The sequence below is a fragment of the Mus musculus genome, chromosome 1 (assembly GCF_000001635.26).
Source record: "Mus musculus strain C57BL/6J chromosome 1, GRCm38.p6 C57BL/6J".
NCBI classification, from domain to species: Eukaryota; Metazoa; Chordata; class Mammalia; order Rodentia; family Muridae; genus Mus; species Mus musculus.
Window position 1 is genome coordinate 13,175,881 of NC_000067.6, and position 22,456 is coordinate 13,198,336.

Below are 22,456 nucleotides of genomic sequence, written 5' to 3' on the forward strand. Positions count from 1 at the left end.
TAACTGTTAGAGAGATGGCCAGTTCCAGATGCAGGTATTAGTAATATCAAGTTGCCTCATAGGTTCCTGCCCATCTCCTCAACTCCCTGCAGGCCAAAGGATTAAATGTGGTGTGGTAGGGTTCTGGGGTGACAGAGTTTGTGATTTTAACTGGCCGTCATTCCAGGAAAATTTGAATCCACTTCCCTGACACCTATAAGCAGGTCTCCCAGGCCCCAGGGCTTTTGCCTCAGTCTTGGCAGCTACTTCTGAGTTAGCAAACATGTTCAGTGGTCATCAAACGGCAGCTGAGCTGGGGCAGGGTGAAGTCTGCGCCTCATAACCACTTTCAAAGGGCTGCAGCGTGAGGGCAGCTTTACTATTAGCTGGCAACCAGGCCTACCTGAGTTTTATTCCTCTCCTAGAAAGCAAAATAAATGAGAAATCTAATAAACTGGCACTCTTTAAGCAGAGCAACTGTAGATATCTCTTGGCAGCACCTCGTAAAGTTTCCCTCAGCATATCCATAAACATTTATAAAATTTGAAATTCAATCATTTTCCCAAATGAGTATCTTAAACAATATGCTCTATGACATTTATTTTAAAATCAACATTCATGTTTCTTTCTTTTACTATAGGAAAACCACTCAATTTAAAGTCTAATGCAAAGAAATTAAACCCAAGAACAAAAATCAAAACTAGTCTAAGAATACTCATGTGAAGGATTAAGCATCCAGGATCAGAGATCTTAGCACTGGCTTTAATGTTCCTGTCCTCACTGTACTGCTCGGGAACTTCCCTTCTGGACTGTAACAGGAAGGTCCAGCCAAGCCCTGGGCACTCTTCTTCTGCTTTTGTTTGTTTGAGACAGGATCTCTCTATGTAGTCCTGGCTGTCGTGGACTTTGCTGAGTAGATCAGGCTGGCCTAGAACTCTCAGAGATTCACCTGCCTCTGCCTCCAAGTGTTGGGACTAAGGAGTGCACCACCACACCCAATCTGATGCTGTAGTTCCTAATGTTAAAGGAAAATGCTTTGCTGGCACCGTGCAGTGGTTTCTAGCCGACAGTTAACAGCCATCTCATTTGACAGTTTATAATGCCATAGTCAAAAAAGGAGGATTCCGGGAACCCGAGAGGCATTTGGGTGGCATACTGCTTTGTAGCACATCTCTCGACAAGGGATGGGAAACCGAGGCTGAGTTTATGATTACCTGTGAAGCATGTGTAAAGATATTACAAGCTGAGGCTCATTAGTAGTCTGAGAACGGATGAGTTTGCTCTTGGTTTGTGCAGCAACGAGAGTGCCATCAGACAAAGAAAAACGATAGATCTGACTGAACGCCAACCCTTGTCTCAGAACTGCAGGCAAAAAAGGAAACAAAGCATGATTAGAACAAAAAGCTAAAGAAAGGGGAAAAAAATCAGAAAAGTGGAGTCAAGTGTCAAGGAAAGTGTGACAAGGCACAACAGTGATTGACCTCACTGGTTTTGCTACCAGTATGTTAAAAGTTACAGGTCAGAAAACATCCATTTAAAAAGCAGTTACTTTTAAAAATACCAAACAGTGAATTAGGTGGGTTTTTGTTTTTGTTTTTTTGTATGACAAAGAATAACAGCTTGGAAACTCAAACTATCCTTTATTTTTAAAAATTTGTTTTTATTTTTAATTTTGTGTATTTTGCCCAAACATATGTAAGTGGAACTGGAGTTACAGCATGTTGTAAACCATCATGTAGGAGCTGAGAAGTGAGCCTGGTGGTCAAGAAGAGCAGCCAGTGCTCTCTTAACCTCTCTCTGGGCTAGCTCCCTCGCACCCTAAATAAACTTTCTTAAATCAAATTATTATTATGGGGCAAAGAGAGTATAAACAGTTTATCAGGTCAAAATAAGCCTTTCCATAATTTCTTAATAATATTAAAAACACCATGAAAGCAACATAACCCCCAAGCATGGTGTGTCTAAGGACAGTCTGCCTCTGCTTTCCTTTGCAGTGTCGGATGGAACGCTCGTCCTCAGGCGACCTCCCCGGCCCACCGCCTCACACTGCTTTGCTAGGCTTTGCTTCTTCTCACGGTGTAGTAGTAAAACTGAAAAGCATTGTGTGTCAGGCGAAAGCGCTAAACATACCTGAAACCCAAGCACAGACCTAAGCCAGTGTAATTGCTTTAATGTTTTCAGAAAGGTCAGATACTTCTATTTTTTTTTTTAAGATTTATGCTGGGCGTGGTGGTGTACGCCTTTAATCCCAGCACTCGGGAGGCAGAGGCAGGTGGATTTCTGAGTTCGAGGCCAGCCTGGTCTACAGAGCGAGTTCCAGGACAGCCAGGGCTACACAGGGAAACCCTGTCTCGAAAAACCAAAAAATAAAATAAAATAAAATAAATAAATAAATAAAAAAAAATAAAGATTTATTTATTATTATATCTAAGTATACCATAGCTGTCTTCAGACACCCCAGAAGAGGGTGTCAGATCTCACTACAGATGGTTGTGAACCACCATGTGGTTGCTGGGATTTGAATTTAGGTAGAGCAGTCAGTGCTCTTAACCGCTGAGCCATCTCTCCAGCTCCCAATACTTCTATTGTTAAGACAAGAAATACAAAGTAAATCAACTGGCTTAATGTATTTTCTCTTAAAATAATCTTGAGATTTATAGAACTGTATTTCATAACAAACATTTCACACAAAAAGAAGACTTCGATTCAGGAAAAAAATGTTAAAACTCAGTTGCTTCTTAAATGATTTTAAGAAAAGTATCATGTTTCTAACGTAGTTGTCACACAGATTTGGTGGGTTGAACTACTCGCCCCAAGGTGGCCAGGCCAGAGAATTACAGGTAGGGGAGAGGTCTCTGATTTCTCCGTAAGGCTTCACTCTGTCAAACAGCGCCTTCCTCTATAACCTCAGGGAGCTAGGGTACTGGGACATGGCTGGCTGCTGTCCTCTGCTGCCTGCAGGGATGCTGAAGTGGCTGCTCTGGGGATCACTTCCTGTTCTATGTATGCTGTGCTTTGTACAATAAGCATTTGTGGAAAGGTAACAGAAATACAGCTGTGTAAAGGACTCGGGCTTATGACTTTCGATTTTCCTCTGCCCTTGGCTGTGATCTCTGAAGACGTTCCATTTGGTCTGCATACTATGCAGCAATAATGAGTCAGCACACCTGCCTGTTCCTGAGCCGGAGATGCCCCCCAACTCAAGGAAAACCTTCTAGAACATTTCTACTAGATGCAGGGGGCAGCTCCTAGCATTACAAGTTTCTTTTAAAAGTGGCTATTCATAGTCACTTTTGTGGGGGTGTGTATGAGTGTGTACATATGGTGTGTGCACCTGTATGTGCCCTAGCAATCCCACCCCAACCTTCCACAGTATGGGGTTAGAGGTGAGCAAGCAAGCACACCTTTATCTTTAAGTACGCTCTTGGGGATCTGAACTCAGGTCCTCATGACTAGCCAGGAAGTCCTCTTACTGAGTGAGCTATCACCCTGGGCTCTGCATTCCCTGTTTTGTACATCTATGTGCAGTTTCCTTTCAGTGGATCCCATCTCTCTAAACACAACAGAGCCCCCGTCTAGGTAATTAAATGTAGGGCACTTGGAACCCAGCGGCACTGAACATGTTTGCTAAGGGCATCTCTTTAATTTCTGCTTCTATTCCAAGCCTTTATTTAATGAAACACCAGGTTAAATATTGATTTCTGTTAAATGTACTGTATATATTTGCCCTTATTCTAGACAACATTGGAAGGTACAAAATGTTTGATTATTTGTTTAATTTTCAAGAAATTAGGGTGAAAAAGATGCAGGTGTGGGGAGCAAATAGATTAGTCGGTGTACATTTACTATGTCTGTGCTTTCTCATGAAGTGGCCTCAAAAGCATAAAGCTTCAACGTACAAACCTGACTGGTTAGAAAGCCAAGGCCATAGATGCACACTAACTGGATGACAAACTACAGCTCCATTTGCCACAGATGACTTAAGACTTTCTTCTGCAGAGCAGACAATGGTCCATGCTGAGACCGAGAGCCTTGGTCTGCCCTGAGTCCCTCACGGGCTGTGGAGCACATGCTGGCCAGGACCCTGTGCCACCCAACACCTGTAACGTGCACAGGTAGGTGGGGCGTCTCTCAGAGGCTTGGTGTGGGGTGAGGAGAAGACAAAGGAGGACCAGGCCATGCAATGGCAGTGTTGAGTTTCCTTCCAGCTGTTCTTTTAGTCTGTGACCAAGAGCAGAGCCCGTTGCCTCTCCAGGCCTTCTGCAAACTTCTGGAATCTGCTGTTCGAATTATGAAGGAGAGCTTGGGATTGACTGGCTCTTGAAAATCCCATCTATATATTCTTCCTTCCAGATTGCTCTTATGAACTTGGTCCTGTTTCTTAAATTACACAGACCTTGGTTATCTTGTCATGTATCCAGAAGTATGAGGACCACAGAAAATGACCTCTTTCTCCATCTTTGTGATATCAAGACCTCTTACTTTATTTCCTCAAGTAGTGTACTGGGCCGGGGAGCACCAGCAGAGGACATAGAAGCCCTGAACTGCGAGCTTCGGTAGACGGTCCCCACAGGAAGCAAATGTGTAAAGGCTGCATAGAGTAGTATGCAGAGAGGCCTACCTTCATGGTGATGCCTCTTGGCATATGATAGAGACTCCCCTTCATGCTGTGTGTGGAACTTCTGAATGCATCTTCTTACCAGATCTTCCCAGCCCGGCTTCATGGCGGCTCTCATGGTGCTAGTGTCCAGTGAAGTGATCTTGCCTGAAAGATAACAGCAGACATTACAATTATAACACCAATTTTCCAGAGAAACAATTACCACTTAGGAATACATAGATTTACTCACAGTTATGGGCTGTATCTGTGGGGACTGGATTCATGTAAAATGGCACAGTTTATACAGCTGACTCTATCGTCCTGTGTCCTTTCTATTTTATTCATCTTAATTATCTCTGATTTTTAGACAGATCTTGTAGAGTCCAGGATGGTCTGGAACTCGGCCTTACTTCCTGACATGGTTTCAGACCTGTGCTAGCATGCCTAGCTCCCTTCACCCCCAATACTGCAAGTCATCTCTAATTAATATCACATTCTACACAGAACAATGATCTTTTAAAGTCATTCTGTTCTGGGGTTGGTGGACCACATAGAGACAGAACTGCTGTTTGGAGATGGCAGCCTAAATACAGCTCCAGGAGGGAGCATGGTGAAGAAAGAGGGCTGCTGCTTCTCAGCAGCTAAAGGTCACCACTGCAACCGCTGAGGAACACTGTGGTCCTCCAGACAGGCACTGTGTTCAGGTACCTATGCATTTTCAAGCGACCACTTTTGTCTTCTCTGACAGGAATTTACCTTGGAGGTCCTGGCGGGTGGTAAAGCTTTCTGATGAGGGAAGAGTTGGTCTTTCCTTCATGGGGACTCTTCGTGCCACACAAATCAAGCAGGACTGCAAATCTTAAGAGGACACAATTGTTTATCATATTTGTAGTGATCAAATCAACTCAAATATCTATGACAGCACAGCCTGGTGAATCAATGAGTTGCCATGGTTCTCAGCTTCTCACTGGCTTCATTCTCTGCTTGAGTATAGTGGAAGCCGGCTGTTAGGATGAGCTGGAGCAGGGGCAGATGCCGAAACTACACAGCACTCGTGGTAAGAGTCTATTCACCAAGCCAGGGTTAATGACTGGAAACCACCTCCCCAATGATGAAAAGTATGGAGCCACTGGGTGTAAAAGCAAAATTAATTCATAATAAAGTAAGCAAAACAAAAAGCTAGAACTAAGACCAGACACAGTTGGGAAGGGTTCTGCTTCTCAGCTTCACGGTTATACTTAACAAACCATGTAGGTTCATGAAGATGGCAAGATGCCATGGACCGAGGGTGCACAACAATGATCAAGGATACAGTGTACTGTCCATGCAGCAGTCACTGTTGTAGCCAGCATCCGACATGGCCAGTTCCTCCACAGCCAGTGGTAAGGGTTAGCCTTGTCCCCACGTGAACGCTTTAAAATGTTACTTATTTGTATAGATGTTTTGCCTGTATATGTGTCTGTGTATAACTTACAGGCCTGGTGCCTGTGGAGTCCGGAAGAGGCTGACAGATCCCCTGGGACTGGACTTACAGATGGTTGTGAACTACCACGTGGGTGCTGGGAACTGAACAGAGGTCCTGTGGAAGGACAGCGAGTGCTCCTAACTGCCGACATCTCTCCAGCCCCCACTTTCATTGTGTTTTGCGTGGGGCTTACTTCTGGAGAACAAGTGTGTAGCATGTAGAGCACTTCGTATGGCTCTTTCAAGCTAAAAGAGGAAGGCCGACCAAAGGGCTAAAAGCAAGCAGGCTCTTCACACATCTCCCGCCACGGGCTGCACTCGGTCCCCTGTAAACTTGGGAAGCTTCCTGTCTTTTTTTTTGGGAGCAGGTAGATCTCAAGTAATGGCTAGTGTCTTTAGGTTAAAATGTAATCACCATGGGAAGTGGGATATGTGGGTCAGTGGTTGAACCTTCTACCATGTGTAAGGCCATGAGTATTTTAGCTACAATAAAAGAAAGAAGAAGAAAAAGAAAAGAAGCCCTTGTTTTTTTATAAACATACAGTTTTTTTTTTTTTTAAAGGCAAGGGTCTTGCTATGCCCCTCTGCCTCCCCTGCAACTCAGTTGTAGAGCGGGCTGGTCTCTGTCGCTTACCGGGACTCCCACCTTTATCCCGTGCTGGGATCACTGAAGTTGTAGTTACCACATAAATGCACCCGATCCCACCTGAGTGCCAGGATCAGAGGTGTGCACCACCACACTCTGCCGGAAAATCCAATCTCATTCATGAACTAACTAATGAATTTATAGACAGAGTCTGCTACGTCTTGGCTGGGCGTCACACTTGCTGACGCTCACTATTCTAACTCACCTGGCTATCTCCCGAGTCTAGGATTAGAGGGGTACAATGACTGATTCTATGTGCTTTAGGGGCTGAACCTAGGCGTTTGTGCGTTCTAGGCAAGCACTTCACCAACCAGGCTCCATCTCAACCAGAATCCATTTTCGTCTCCAGTGCAGAGCAGTCAGGTAGCACGGCTGTGCCTCACTTTCCTGTGGACTACCAAGGATGATTCTGCAGTGTCGCTCTCTCTTGTTGGGTGAACAGAAGCAAACTGTCTGACAGTCACACCTGAGCAAAGGTTCATTTTGAAATACCGTATCTCTATAATAGCTCTCTGGAATTCCTTTCTGATAAAATTTAAGAACAGTTACACATTTTAATTAAGCAGTACTACATTAGTATTCAGTGGCTACTATAGTTCAGCCATTGTCATAAGCCCTTTGTGTGTGTGTGCACACAAGCTGAGAACAGAACTCAGGGTGTCGTATATCAGGTAAGTATTCCACCCCGGAGTCCCACGCCGCCCATTCTGTACCAGATTCTGATGCTCACACTGGTAATTTGACTTAATACATTGATACACAGAGAAGTGAAGGCATTTGTCCAGAGGCGGAACTGATGGCTGAATTGGGGGTTGGTCTGCCTAATTATCTGCTAGAATATTTCATTGCACTGCTAGTCAAAAGCTGTTTCCCTCTGTAACTCCCAGAGTGCTTTTTCTACCAACATCTTACACTACAGAGGGACACTTAGTGACTGGAAGGCAGGGAATGGTATGACATCAGCATCTCATTATGGGGAGCAACCCTGTCAGTTGCTGAGAGCTCACCAGCCCCTGCTCTTCTGTTTGTCCTCTCTGCTGTTATATCACATTGAAGGCCTGGTGTGCACAGATAATTACATGCATTCTGTTACTCCCTGGAAAGTCTATAGAAAAATGCTGCTTATACCCAGGCATGTTTTTTGGGGGCTGTGGCATACGATTTACATTAGATATTCAAAGCAACCCAGGATCTCCTAAACTGCTACTGTCAGGGGTGCAGAAGTGCCACAGTCACCAGGAGCACATGCTATGTACATAAGCACTTAACTGAAATCAACCCTGCTGCAGCTTCAAATGCCGGCCTCAGATATGAATCCTGGCTGCTGTGCTGGGCCTGCACTGGCCACTTACATCACTACAGAGCATTTTCAAACTGAGAACAGCTCAGAGGACAACACGGCTTAGCATGTGAGAGTTCAACGTCTAATGTTGTAGAGGAAAAAAAAAAACAACAGAAGCTCAAAACGAATAAAGATGGGAAGGAATCAGGAAGTGGCTTCCTGGTCTTCTCTGTGAGCGCCTGCCAGGGTGTGATCACTAAGCCAGAGTCGTGCACAGGAGGGAGGTGCAGACACGTGACCTCTCTCTCCCAGGGTCGTCCTACCTTCGCCTTCCTCTTTGATGGACTTGGGCTGAGACACAGCGAAGCACTGCATCGCCTCGTATTTCTGATGGGCTTCCTGGCTATCATGGCCTTCCTCTTCTGAATCTGGCAAAGGCTTCACCAGCATGCGACAGTTGAAGGTATGGCTGCTCCGCCTGGGAGGTTCTCCAGACCAGGATCCTCCATTCACTGCGAGGGGGGAAAGAGACACCTGATCACAAGGAGCGATAGGTTCCAGGGCTGCTGCATTGCTAAGAGGGTGCAGGGAGAGCACAAGGACTTCCTACCTCCTTGGTAGGAACTTGGGCTTTGCAGACATCTTCTATACTCCAGAGCCTCCACCATGACCACTTCTATTCAAGGCCACACCCTGACTACATAGTACTAAAATACTGCACACTCTATTTTTGGGTTTCTATCTTTGATTTCTTGGAAATATAGTTCAGTCTGCTTGCATTCTGGTTTTCAAGGTGCAAATACTGCTTAAAACTTTGGGAATGGCACTGACTGTGACAAGCACTGATGTTTTCCAGAGGACTCGGACGGTAGGAGTTAGCCTGAGAGCAACCTCAACATATAATGCAAACCTCGCTGATAGCCACCTGCCCAGCTGGCCAGGCTGTCCACACTCCACCCTCAGCCCCACATGGATGTCTGCTCCTGCTGCTTCCACTGAGCTTCTCCCTTCTGAGCACAGCAGAGCATGGCAGGGTGCTCGCTCTACTGGACACAACCCAGCTTCTTGGGCCTCCTCTGACACACGCTGCTGTCAAACTTCTCAAATAAACTTTAGAGTGTTGTCTCTAACGAGCTGTTCCTGAGCCACCCAATTACAGTCTATAGACTACCTTAGGGTTCATATAGACTTCCTTAGTGGGACTGAACATTCTTAAAGACAAAGTGCTGATACTGTGTCAAGTGATGCTGTCTTGTTTTAGTGTCAAAATTAAAAACAATTGTGGGGGAATGGGAGGCGAGGGGAGGCCGATACTGGGATGTAAAGGAAATGAGTAATGAAAAGAAAGAAGAGCTGCTTAACGAAGGGAAATACATCAATACCTTCTGAAACACATTAGAGAAAAAAACAAAAGAAAGAAAAGAATGACTAATGTGGGTTACTAAAGAGTGTTAATTGATCAAGTGTTAATTTCTCCTCCAGAGAAATGTGAGTTGTCAGAAGTGCCCCAAGTAAAACCACCTTAATGCTTTTCTTTACCATCCCCCAATGAAATGGCAACCTTATGAAAAGCAGTCATTGGCCTAACAGGTGACAGGGACAGAGATGCCACAGTGGACCCAGGCCAAGGCTTGCTCACAGGCTGGAAGGAAAACCACTCAGAGAGCAGGAAGCCAAGGTCACTTGCCTGCCCACTGCTCTGGTCATCCAGGTACCTTTACACCTCTACCTTTAGTCTATCAGCATTTGTGAAATCTATTAACATAATGAGACGCTACAGAACTGTCCAAGAAGAAAGGAAAACATGCTTATCAGCCCACACTAAGAAGTGGAAACTAAAGAAAAGGTGCGTGAGGCCAGGGGGAGGGGTCTTCAGACAGGAGGTAACAAGCACAAGTCCTTTGAGCAACAGAAAATCCCTGAAGAAAATTGGTTACTTCAACTATGAAATCCACTCTTCTGAAACAGAAGAATTCCACACAAGTGCTCACACATCTTGGAGGACGGCTGCGTTTGCAAATGTTTTATCCTCATGAAGCAAAACTAGCCATAATGGTAAATAAAAAGGATCTTTCCCCATTTACTGGTTAACTATAAGACTAGCACATACAAACAGTTTCAAGAAAAAGAATACTTGCAATCCAGGAATGACCTTCCTAAGCACTGAAATATGTACTGTGTTTTACCTGTGAAAATATCCCTAACAGTGACAACACTAAGGAACCACTAAGAGTGAACAGCAACCCTCTAAGGCAGCTCCACGCTGCCAGGCACTCACTGCCAACGGCGGCCTGCACCACAGGCAACCTCTGAACAGAATCCTCCAAAGAAGGATAGAGGTCAAGAAACTTGGGGAAAGTGGAACAACGGAGGGACAGATGGACGGGCATGAAGGGCTGAGGGGCTGTGCCCTGCAATGCCACCTGCAGAGCTGCTCAGGAGACTAACATGAACCAGTCCTCTGGAGTCACTGTCTGTTACATTGTGCCTGTGTCTGTTTTCAGAATGCCCCATACACACATATTCTTCTTATACATAGAACTCAAGGGAGTCAAATCTCAAACATGTCATGGCCCACTCTTTTGATGGCAGGCGAGAAGCAAAATGGATGATCAAGTTGGTGGGCAGAGAGGGAAGGTTGCAATTTGTTTTAAAATATAACAAACCCTCCTGCTAGTTGCTGGGGGCCTTCCGCCTGCATCATTCCACAACTCATAAGATCAACAGTGCATTAAGGAGCAGCATCGGCAGCCTTCCATGACTACCTGAATGCTTACGGTTGCTGACATGCCTATGACAGACACAACAGGCTTTACTGACTCACTCTCACCAAGAGAATCTGTTGGAGTAGTGGGGGGCAGCGGGATCCACTGACATTTACCCATGGACTTTGGCAGCAGGTTCTTGACAAATTCAGTGTGGTCCCCGACATGCAGGATGCTGTAGACACTCTTGTTCATCAGCTCTTCTTGGTTATACCGTAGATACTGTGTCACATTCTCTGACACGAACACCACACTGCCTTCCAGGTTCACAACGAAGAAGAACCCATCGAGGGCCTACAGGGTGCAACAACATAAAAACATGCAGCTGTCATGGGGGAACTGATTCTTCAAGGAAAGAAATCTCCGATGCCCTTCAGAAACAATGAACACATGTTCTCTGGGGAAATAGAAGTGATTCCATTATAGTGGAAGAGAGGCTAGATTAGGGTCTGCTGTTAAAACCAAAAAAGAAACATGAAGTCTGTTAACCTGCCAGAAGAGAACTATGGCCAAATAAACAAAGCAGGATGGGGGAGTACCACAGGGCTAAGTGCAGGAGTCAGGGCATATGCCAAGAGAGAAAGGGGCTGCTGCTACCTTTTCCCCTCAGTTTAAAAATATCAGGAGAAATCCCCTAATTTTTACTTTTAAGGTGGCCAGGATTTAAGTGAACTCACAGATGGTCGCAGACCTTCAAAGCAACATCCGGCCTTTACTGTCTGGTGTGTAGGGAAGGATCTGGGTAGGCTCTCTGGCCAGGTAGGTGAATGGGGACGGTGCTACGGGCTAAGTGTCTTGGGGGTGGCTAAAACAGCTCAGTGCTGGTTGCCTGCATGCTATAACGGGCTCACTGTCACTCCATGTGCCCACCATGTCTAGACTCCAGAAAGAGACTGGTCTCCACACTTTAGGAAGAGAAGGTAAACAGCAGCTGTGGGCATGTTCACTCTGCTGTGGGCATACTGTGTCCTCCCAAGGCCCTCTTCTCCAAGGCACAGAGGGGATCAGGGGTTATGGAAGGAAAATTGCACATAGTCCGCTAGCGACTCCAGGAGCTCAGATACTTCTCCTGGTAAGACTCCTTCTGGTCTGCCCTGGCAATGGCAGCTCCGTGTCTCTCCTACATCTGATGCTTGTTCAGAACAGAGCAGAGTTTCCCTTCACAGTCTAAGAAGACCTGGACACCTTCAAAGCTAAATTCCCAGTCAGCTGATGCCACTTAGGCTCTTCAGATACATATCTACTGCATTTAAAGCATGCCCAGTCCCCACACGGTGGTGAGGGATGGCCGGAATGCTTGGTCCACCCAAGGCTGTTTATATAAAAGGCTTCTGTTTTGTCAGACTAGATTTCCATCAATCTAAAACTGATTCTGGGGTATAAATAAGAAGTTGTTTAAAGAAAAAGTAAACTGGGTGTGATGGCATCAGCTATCTTAATACCTGGGCTACAGTAGAAGAACAAGGCCAGTCTGGACTAAAGGTCAAGGACCTGTCTTGTAATAATAACAGCAAAAAAGCGAACAACAATGAAACCCAAACCAAAGCAAACAAAAAAACCCACTGGCTTTAGACTTTCCTTAACTAGTCTGTCAGGTTTTCTCTATAGCATGATGCACATTCAGGGTAAAGCAAGACTCTAGAAACCTAAGTGGCCAACAACACAGGCTGCACTAAGCTGTGTACACTGGAGAGGCACAGCAACAGCACATGGCACTTACAGATCTCTTGTTACTTCTCACTACTGCCACCGCTGGGTGTTCGTTCAGCAGAGTTCTTAGGCTTTCAATACTACATTACTAGTGTTGGCTTTGAAAGGGCATGTGGCTTCTTAGAGTATGGTGAGAAGGCTCATTTGTGGCCTAATAAAATTGAAAAATGAAAGTGGCTCGTTTTATAAAACTGTGTTTTTTAAAGCTCACTATGATATGCTCTGATGGCAAGAGCTGACATTTGCTTCTGTTGCCTAGCAACCGCTATGCTATGATGCAAGCATGAGTGTGCATCTATGCCTAGGAACAGCTCTCCGAGCACACACATGCTCTCCCTGTTGAAAGGTCTCCAGTTAAGCCGTAAGCCACTAGATCCCGGAGCTTCCTCTCTGGCACGCTGACTTAGTACTCAGCTTGCACAGGCGCTTCCTCAATGCACTCCACTCATTCTCAGAAGATTATTTTCAAACAGCAAAAATTTTGGTTTGATTTTATGAAATAAGGGCCACTGCCATCCTGCAATCCAGTTTCTACAATTAATGAACTTGTTGCAAGGGCTAAGCCACAGCCTGCCTTGCTCTAAGCGTTTCTTTTTAAAGGCCTCAAAGTCCTCCTTGGGGTTTCAGTGCTATTTCCCACTCCCCGAGGCATAATGAATAAACAGTTATATGGAAAAATTCCAATTAAATCTCTGCTTACAATTCACAAGGTTTTCTAAAGAAAGCTGTCCTCCTCGGCTCTTTTATGTAATTCTAAGTGGTCACCTGGCCACAGCTTTCTTTCCCGCTCCTACAGTGTGTGGGAAGTGCCCCTCTGCCCCCTAGGGATGAGCTGTTAGTTGTTAATGCAAAGGCGAGCTCCCAACTACACAGGACATACCTGCAGATTTAGCGTTTCTAGATGAGAAAGGGGACAGTAAGGTCAAGAGAGTGCCAACTAGCTTTGTTTAAAAAATCCTAGTCCTGAATCCACAAGCCTGCTGCAGCAGGCACAGAGCAGGCACAACGCCGCGGTTCTGACCACGTGGTCCTTTACGCTTAGAATGTCTTCAGCAGAGCAGAGCGCCACGAGACTTGAGATAATTTATGTCTCAGGCAGCTCTGTCTATTCACTGCTATTTCTTCTCTCATTTTACCATAGCCCACATCTTGAATTTTAACTTTGAAAGAGGGACAGTAAAGCACTGGGTGTTTAGTACTCATTAAAAAAACAAGGAGGATTTTATAAGCCTGAGACAGTAGCTGCCCTAAGGCCCTAAGGCCAGTCACTCGGTTATGCTTTTAAAAAGTTCCTTCTTCCTATTTTAACCTTGACTTCTATGAGAAAAACATACTAGTTGGAATTACCAGCCCTAAAAAGCATAACCCTCGTTTTGTTGGCTCTCACATTTTAAACCGTCTACACAGGCCGAGGCATGTGGCACACAGGAACCCTGAGCCTGAGGCAAGAGTCCCACCCTTCAATAGGACGTCCAAGTTCAGCTTCAGAAAATAAGTGCTCAACTGACAATTCACACCTGCACTTCGTATTTTCATCTAATTGAAGTCTATGCTGTTCCACATACAGAGAATGTTGCTGGGGCAAGAGCTCACAGATAGACATTCCCACTTGCATCAGTAAGCACAGCAATGTGGATTCTCCTTAAATCATATGTACCTGAACATACATAAATGCAGCACATGAATACTGAAACATGTGTGATACAAAGCCACGGGAGCGTGGTACTCCAAGCATCAAAACCAGGTAAGGCTGTGGTTACCTCAAGCATCATGGGCCCCAGTGCATCCTTGTCGATGACACCCTGCCCCGTGGACGACACATCTGACTTCTGCACTTCATCTATGTTGGCAGCTGCTGCTTTCTCTGCAACAAAACACAAGAGCAAATTAAATAGTGGTGCACACCAAGGGCACATCAACACCAAAATCTCTGCTGGGGTCAGGTGTGCCTATGAATGAATTAGAGTGCAGCCAACTGCCCTGGAGGGCGGGACTGGCTAGGAGGAGGACCCAGATGGCACCTCTCACCTCCAGAATACATGTATCAGATTTCCTTTCAGGCTCTGGAGAAAATGAGTTTAGAGGGTTCATGCTGTTCCTGGCAGACATTTTCAAAATATAGATTATGAAGCTGAGCATCCTATGGCACAATTATAAGGGGGTGGGGTGAGGTCCTCTTGCTCCGAGTTCAGAGCCTTGACCTGGCCTGCTCACAGCACTCAATGACTCAACGCAGATGGGGTGAGCAGCCCCATCAGGCGCTCAGAGGATGTCAATGGCTGAGCTTTGACTTTGTACAGAGGAGCTGGACAGCGAGCACTCCAGGACTCAAACTCCCAGACAGCGCTGAAGTCGTGCCATCAGCATTTTTTTTTAAAATCTATTTATTTATTTATTTTATATATATATATGAATACATTGTAGCTATCTTCAGACACACCAGAAGAGGGCACCAGATCTCATTACAGATGGTTGTGAGCCACCATGTGGTTGCTGGGAATTGAACTCAGGACCTCTGGAAGAGCAGTCAGTGCTCTTAACAATTGAGCCATCTCTCCAGCCCGTGCCATCAGCATTAGAGTAGTTGCTTACAGGGGAAAAGATGCATAGCTATCAATACATGTGCAAATGAGCTCCTTCAAGGATGGCAAGTAAGTTTACAGCATAACATACACAGCCACAACCTGTTAGAAAACAACACAAAAGCAATGTGCCAATTACATGTAAACTGAATAAATTACATCCTTGTTTACGCTGCATGTTTTCATTATAATTAAATGTAAAAAAATTAAAGATTCAAACGAAACTGTAACTCAATTTAGTATTCACAATCAACTTGCTTTTCCCTGACCATAGTAACTATTTTCTTTGTAAAAAACAATTTTATGCAGTATTTAAAAAAATCTGTTAAAGTCTAATTTATGGAACCTAAAAATAATTAGGGAATTATGTAGATCCTCCAAATCTTTCTGCTCCCAATGGAAAGTGTTTATGATGTCTATTTGCCAGTAGACAAAGAAGATTGTAGCTCCGGCTTGAGTCCATTATTAGCACCACAGTTCAGAACGAGGCAAACCAAGTGTCAGTGTCTGCCACCTGTGCATCATGGCTATGTCAATGACAGATGTAAAACACACTTCAGAAACTACAAAGTAGGAAAGAACCTCCTCCCCAGGCTGTCCTCGGCTCTCCATCCTTCCTCATGCGACAACTGCTAACCACAAGCACTGGGTGCACTCTGGTCTTCTCAAAGAGCATCACACTGCGTTTTCTTCAGAGAGCTGACCGGCCACACACTGTGCCCACTTCTCTTGGTTCCTCTACCGTCTTACCTGTGGCGTGGTTTGCTCTCTTCCCTAAGAGCTCCCTAAAAGTCGCCTCTCCACAGGCTCTGACTCATCCTAGTGGTCCTCAGAGCGCAGGAAACACCCTCTTCTCCAATCATAGGACATAGGACTGGCTGCTATTGTTACTGTATAGGACTCCCTTCTCTCTGGTAAATCCCAAAGACAGGGACGCTGGTTTTTAGTCAGACCCTCACTCTTCCACCTAGAAGCACAGGACCCAGACCTGTGCCACCACATCCCTTACCTACTTCTCTGGGCACTGCAGAGCGGTCACCGCCTTACAAGGGAACCTGCATGCTTGGCACTGAGCTCCCACGAGTCATCGATTCTGAAGCATGCACTATGTTCTGTGTGGGTTTGAGGCCCTCCCCGTGCACCCTTAGTTTTACTCTTCAGTGTGGAGGAGCGAGGTGCTGACAACCCTTGCTCAGATGGAGCACACGGTGTCCTTTCCTGTGCCCCTCACTGTCTGTGGGGTGTGTCCTCCTAGATATATCCTCTGGCAGAAGGATACACAAGAGGTGTCCTCCCAAGGTTTCAGACTGTAGGGGACACGGGCACAGACTAGAGGGCTTGCCTTCCATCAGTCCGATATGCATCCAGAGCAGTGGGTCTCGACCTTCCTAATGCTGTCAGCCTTTGATACAGCTGCTCATGGTGTGGCGACCCCCACTCTAAATTATCTTCATTGCTACTTCCTAGCTCTACTTTTGCTACGGTTAGGAATCATAATGTACATTTTTGTTTTCCACTGGTCTTAGGTGACCCCAGAGTAAGGGTCATTCCCCTGCAAAGGGACCATGGCTCACAGGGTGAGAACCAACGCTCTAGAGGATGCCTGAGTGCTCTTGTCTTCTCAGTCCATAAAACAGAACGAATGCCGCTGCACTGAAGGCAGATTAGTAAGCCAGAACAGGACATCTGTATCTTCAACAGCCAGCACTGTAGGCCAGGAATGTCACTCTGTTTGGCCGACAAAGAGGGCTGTCCCTGGCCTGGGCACAGTGAGAGTTAGTGAATTCGAAGGTTGGTGGAATGGAAAGTTATTCCCCTCTGAGCTCCACTTCAGGGTGCAGCTCAAGCCTAGAAAGCAAGGCGAGGGGCAGGGTTGAGGAGTACGGCGCAGGGTTTCCAGAGAATTGCTCTACAGAGAGACATTTGTGTGGACACGGTAAATTCCCACGCCTCTGCTCTTCTCTCAGTTCATCCTCCACTGTTAAATCTCTATCTTATTCCTTGGACTTGGGTCAGGCATGCAGCTTGGTGGTAAATGTGAGGCTCCGGGTTAGAGAAGGAGTGTGTGTGTGGGGGGGCACTTGGCTGACGGTAATGTTGGGGGATCCAGTGAGAGATGAAGCTGCAGTTGCTGTGAATGGGAACTCCGTGCCTGTTACTGACAGCTACAAGAGCAGCCCGGGCTCTCACCTGCGATCCTTCTCCCTAGCCCTTAAAAAGTTTTAATCTAAAACAAACAACATTTTCTCCCTAATGGAATAAAATACTACTACTTGAACTTAAGAGTATAAAAACTAGTATCAAAGAAAATACCTCTCAAATATGTTACCATGTGTATTAGATATTTTTGTCATCATTGAACAAAAATAACCTGACAAGGAATCAAAGTTGACCTAGCTCATGACACACAGGAAGGCAGTGTTGAGGACCACTGTAGTCTGAGGGCAGAGCCTAAGGCAGCTGGCCATGACCTAGAGTTAGGGGGCAAAGAGTGAGGGCTGGTGCTCAGACTCCTTCTCCAGTTTTTAAAATCACCTGCTAGAAAACCTAAGGTTATGGTCAGAGGAGATTCTGATCGCTTCTTTCAGTGGAGTACTATTGTTGTTTTGAGGGTCAAATAAACACATCTTAGTGATGTTTGTCATAGCCCTTGAGCAATCATTAGACTTTATGAGACATATATCTAAAGGGTATGATAGCTTTCTGATAGCAGTAAATTCATCTATTAGTAGTTCTGTGTAAAGTACACAACTTTCCTTATGACAACTCAATCAGGCAAGTACCCCTGCCACTTATAAACTCCAGGCCTGGGTGTGTAACTAACTGTTGCAGCAATATGCTCAAACAGACCATTTTACACCTTTAGGAAAAGACAGATACAAAGAACCAAGAGCAAATCAGCACACAAGTTTCTTTTTAGAAACTTATCAATCAGATAGAACACGGAACAAGGGCTAGGAGAGACTTTGGAACACTTGGATAAAAATAGGTACCATACTGGAAAACTGTTTATAATAACAAAATATGCTGTTTTCTCCTTTTAATACTCACCTGGTAAATCTTTAAAAGGAAAAAGGCAGCAGGTGATTCTAACATCACAGCCCACATAGGCAGTGGAATACAGCCCGAGGGCCTTGGAGTGGGTGAGTGGGTGGTGTGTCAAGGTAGTCCTTATTGGCCAGTAGTTCACAATGCTTCCAGGAGGGCAGAACACGTGTCATTCAGCAGAAGAGGAAAATGAAGGCTTGAGCCGTAAGGAGCCAACTTTAGTTCAGAGAAGGGAGGGATGGCTGGGCATGGGTGGCTGTGTTTCATGAATGTTAAGATTGGTTAGGTTAGATTCTAGGGGTTAGACCTGTGGACCAGTGGCAGAAGACCACCACAAGTCTCAGGCAGGCCTTCAAACAATATTCCTCTTTTCTCTTTTTTTGTTTTTTGTGTTTTTTTGAGAAACAGTTTCTCTGTGTGACCCTGACTGTCCTGGAACTTGCTCTGTAGACCAGGCTTGGCTACTTGCCTCTGCCTTCCAAGTAGTGGGATCAGAGGCGTGCACTATCGCTGCTGCTACCCCACTGTGAAAAAAGCCAATATTCTGGTGTCCCCAAATGACCAAAACTAGAGGTGTAGTGAGGACCAAAGAAACAATGTTCAGTATTAGGCTGAAGTTGTATTAGTGGAGCATGTAACTTTAAAGATCACTCGGGTGTGCAGAACCACGACAAGGCAAGCGGTGTGGAGCCTGAGAGCGTCTCCAGAAAGTCTCTGGCAGGGAAAACCCAGCTTCGCAGTCCTGTACACCTCACTGTTTGGAATGCATTTTCTAGACAATCTGTTGTAAGGTTCTTCAGTTCTGCATTGAGTTTACGTTTGGGCCACTTCTCAGTAGTAAAATAATAAAAACTAGTCAATAATAACAAGTGATACAAAATACCCAGAAACCCAGCTTTACTAAAGCAATTGTAATAAACAAAAAACTTGTCCTGAATTTTCAGTATTTGTACTTTTTCATGAAGTACTTGCCACTTCTGCCCAATATTCAGTTCGGCCTTGACATTAAATAAGAGCTGCAGAGGTAGGGAGGCAAAGCAGAGGAGGGAGGAGGAGGGAGCTGGGGGAGGGGTGAGGAGCTCTCCTCTGGGACTAACTGTATGTTAACTGGACATGTGCTGTATCTCAGACAGTGCAGCAATGAGTAAGCCATTTGTATGCAGCATATAAAAATAAGCTTTGATTCTTAGATATTTATACTTCCGTAAGTACAGCATTTCTATACTAAAACACACCATTTAATATTTTAAATTAGGCAATTTTCTCAGTGGTTATGAACTATATTTAGTTTTCTTCATCCATTAACTATAAAAATACATTGTTATAAAAATACCCTTTGGTAGAGGAACCAGTGGAAGGCTGGTACCAGATTTTCCATGATCACAACCTTATGAAATCTCATCACAACATCAGAGAAAGAGATGCTAACATTTAAATTCCAGAGTCCCTCTGTGCTTTGACTTCACATGTCCCTGCTGTGTCTTAGCCATTCCGGCCGTGTTCTTTAGATAAAGACTCTGACTTGAGAGAGTGACAGCGAAGGCACAATGCTCTCCAGAAGATTTCTGAAAAGCATAGAACAGCTATGTCACAGCTCTGCTTTACAAACGCCAAGCCCTGGCAGGACAGCCCTCCCACCAACCCTTTCTCTACCTTTGCCCACCCTTGTCCTCCTGGGTGGCTGTTCCCGATGTCCCACCCTCTCCCTCTTCCATTTGCCTGTACTCCAAAAATCTAATACCAATTAATTAGATTTCCAGTTTCAAAGCAGAGAACAAATCCTGTCTCTTCAGGGACTGTGTAAGATGAGTCATACTGCAAACGGGGGGAAATCATTAATATTAAATTCCTATTTTTCATAAGTAATTATTATTTGTGCTTTCTCTAAGAACAAAAGAAAAGGTGGGGCATTTGATCTCTAGAAATAAAACTGACTTAATGCAGGAAAAACATTTCTTTGAAGTGGATGGATTAAATTGCTCTTCGTCACTGCCATGCACGAGGAGAAGTCTGAAAGCAAAATCCCAGATTCTGGTGAGAACAGCAATAAATCAAAAATACAGCTTTGTAAAAAACAATTCATTTTAAAAGAAAACATATGAGCTATTTGGGAATTATGAAATAGTTTTATTTTTTTTTAGATTCCTCTGAGGTATATTCATTGGTCTGTGGTGGTAACTAATGCTTTTTTATATTAGTATTGTGTATTTGTTTATTAGCCAAGTGTACTGAGAACATTTAAGTGTAGTCTTTCCATAAAACACTGCCAGAATAGAGGGTCCCTCCCTTCAGAATAGAGGGATGGCAGCCTTGGCTCTGATGGGCAGTCACATGACTGCTCTACTCCAGCAGAGCAGTGGCAGCCGTCAGGCAGACAGAAACTCAAGTACCACTGGAGTACCCGTTACAGGTATGAGGTGAGGAATCATCACGGGAGAAGATGATATACACCTTCGTGTGTGCTCAATTGCGAACGCTCACTCTCTCTCTCTCTCTCTCAATAAAAAAGGCTGTAGAAGCTTACAAACATTAGCTTTAAAAAGACAGACGTCATCAACTAGGGCCCACTCTGTGACATGTTGTCTGATGACGATACTGCACAGATATTTATACATATAAAAATCCCTGTGTGCTCGAGACCAGATCCACCCTCGACTGGAAAGCCAATTAATGACTTTCACATCAGGCCAAGCATGAAGAGCACTGCCTTTAAAAAAAAAAAACTGAATCCAAGTTATTCAGAGTAGAACATTAAAATCTTTTGCTAAAATGAACCAGATACACTACACAGGTTTTATAATTAATCCCACTGCTTTAAAATGAGTAAAAGCATTCACTCAGAAACCTATCGATTTTTCAATGGGCTGATGTCAAACACAAGTCTAATCACCTGCATAGCAGACTCTAAGATCCTACCGGGAATACACGCACTGCTTCTGCCCTGCCTGCCCTGTGTTGCATGCAGTACCTGGCTGTGAAACTTGGTAGCAGTACAACCTGTACAGACCCATGAGGGACAAAGAAGTCATGGAAACAGGGACACATAGTGTCTGGCCAAGCAGCACAGGTTAAAAGTTACAAGAAAAGTTGTGCAGCATCTCAGAGGTTCTAGAAGGCAAAAGGAAAGAATCAGGCAACTGCACCCAGCTAAAATTAGCAAAGTTGCCATATGGCTCCGTGAAACCGGCAGCACATTCCTACTCATTAGGAAGCATTCTGCTAACAGAAAACACACGGCCTTCCTGAGCTCTCCAACGGGTTCATCTTTTCAACAGGATCACCTGCCCTGCGTGCGTGCGTGCACACTAAACCTGCAGCTGCACTTTGTTAGCAGTGGGAGGAGCCTAAGACCCGAGTTGCCTCCCTCACTTTTGACACTGAGCTTCTACTTAGCATATCATGACTTTCCTTCTGCACAAATCAAGCAAACTCAATCAACTTCAAGGCCATTCCCACCCTACACATATCCCCTGACTGACACCCATCATTAGAGAACTAAGCCTTGGTCTCACTTCTGTCTTAGTTAGGGTTTCTATTCTTCAATGGAACGCCATGATCAAGTGAGGGAAGCAAGGGTTTCTGTAGCTCACACTCCCACACTGTAGTCCATCACTGAAGAAAGCTAGGACAACAACTGAACTGGCAAGGAACCTGGAGGCAGGAGCTAAAGCAGAGGCCATGGAGGAGTGCTGCTTACTGGCTTACGCCCATGGCTTGCTCAGCTTTAGAACCCAGGAGCACAAGCCCAGGGATAGCACCACCCACAAGGGGCTGGACCCTCCACCATCAATCACTAATTAAGAAAATACCCTATAGTCTTGCCTACAGACCAATATTATGGAGGCATTTTCTCAAGTGTGGCTCCATCCTCTCTGATGATTAAATCTTGTGTCAAGTTGTCATAAAACTAGCCAGCACAAACTCCTTTAAAGACTACACTTTCCAAGAGAGATGGTTACTAGAGAAGACTAGGTCACTAGGTAAAACTAGCTAGAACCTGCCTGTCCAAGAGATCTACTCACTCTCTTATGCCCACAAACAACTTTTATTTAACACACTACCTGTTGGATTCACTGGCAGGTAACATGGACACTGGAAGTCATGTGTGTACTGGCTAGCTTTGTGTCAACTTGACACAGCTGGAGTTATCACAGAGAAAGGAGCTTCCGTTGAGGAAATGCCTCCATGAGATCCAGCTGTAAGGCATTTTCTCAATTAGTGATCAAGTGGGGAGGGCCCATTGTGGGTGGTGCCATCCCTGGGCTGGTAATCTTGGGTTCTATAAGAGAGCAGGCTGAGCAAGCCAGGGGAAGCAAGCCAGTAATGAACATCCCTCCATGGCCTCTGCATCAGCTCCTGCTTCCTGACCTGTTTGAGTTT

The 22,456-nt window shown here is 45.0% G+C and overlaps 1 protein-coding gene across 24 annotated transcripts in view; it reads right to left on the minus strand.

Moving 5' to 3' along the window:
- Positions 1 to 22,456, minus strand: part of Ncoa2 (nuclear receptor coactivator 2) — a 235,123-nt gene that overhangs the window by 36,776 nt on the left and 175,891 nt on the right. For all 24 annotated transcript variants that reach the window (NM_008678.3, NM_001302702.1, XM_030252088.1 and 21 more), the window contains 6 exons: positions 14,207 to 14,310; positions 10,853 to 11,030; positions 8,295 to 8,483; positions 5,336 to 5,437; positions 4,601 to 4,744; positions 1,194 to 1,341 (listed from right to left, as the gene is read on the minus strand). In NM_008678.3, the coding sequence (NP_032704.2) occupies positions 1,194 to 1,341; positions 4,601 to 4,744; positions 5,336 to 5,437; positions 8,295 to 8,483; positions 10,853 to 11,030; positions 14,207 to 14,310 (865 nt within the window). The remainder of the gene's footprint in view (positions 1 to 1,193; positions 1,342 to 4,600; positions 4,745 to 5,335; positions 5,438 to 8,294; positions 8,484 to 10,852; positions 11,031 to 14,206; positions 14,311 to 22,456) is intronic.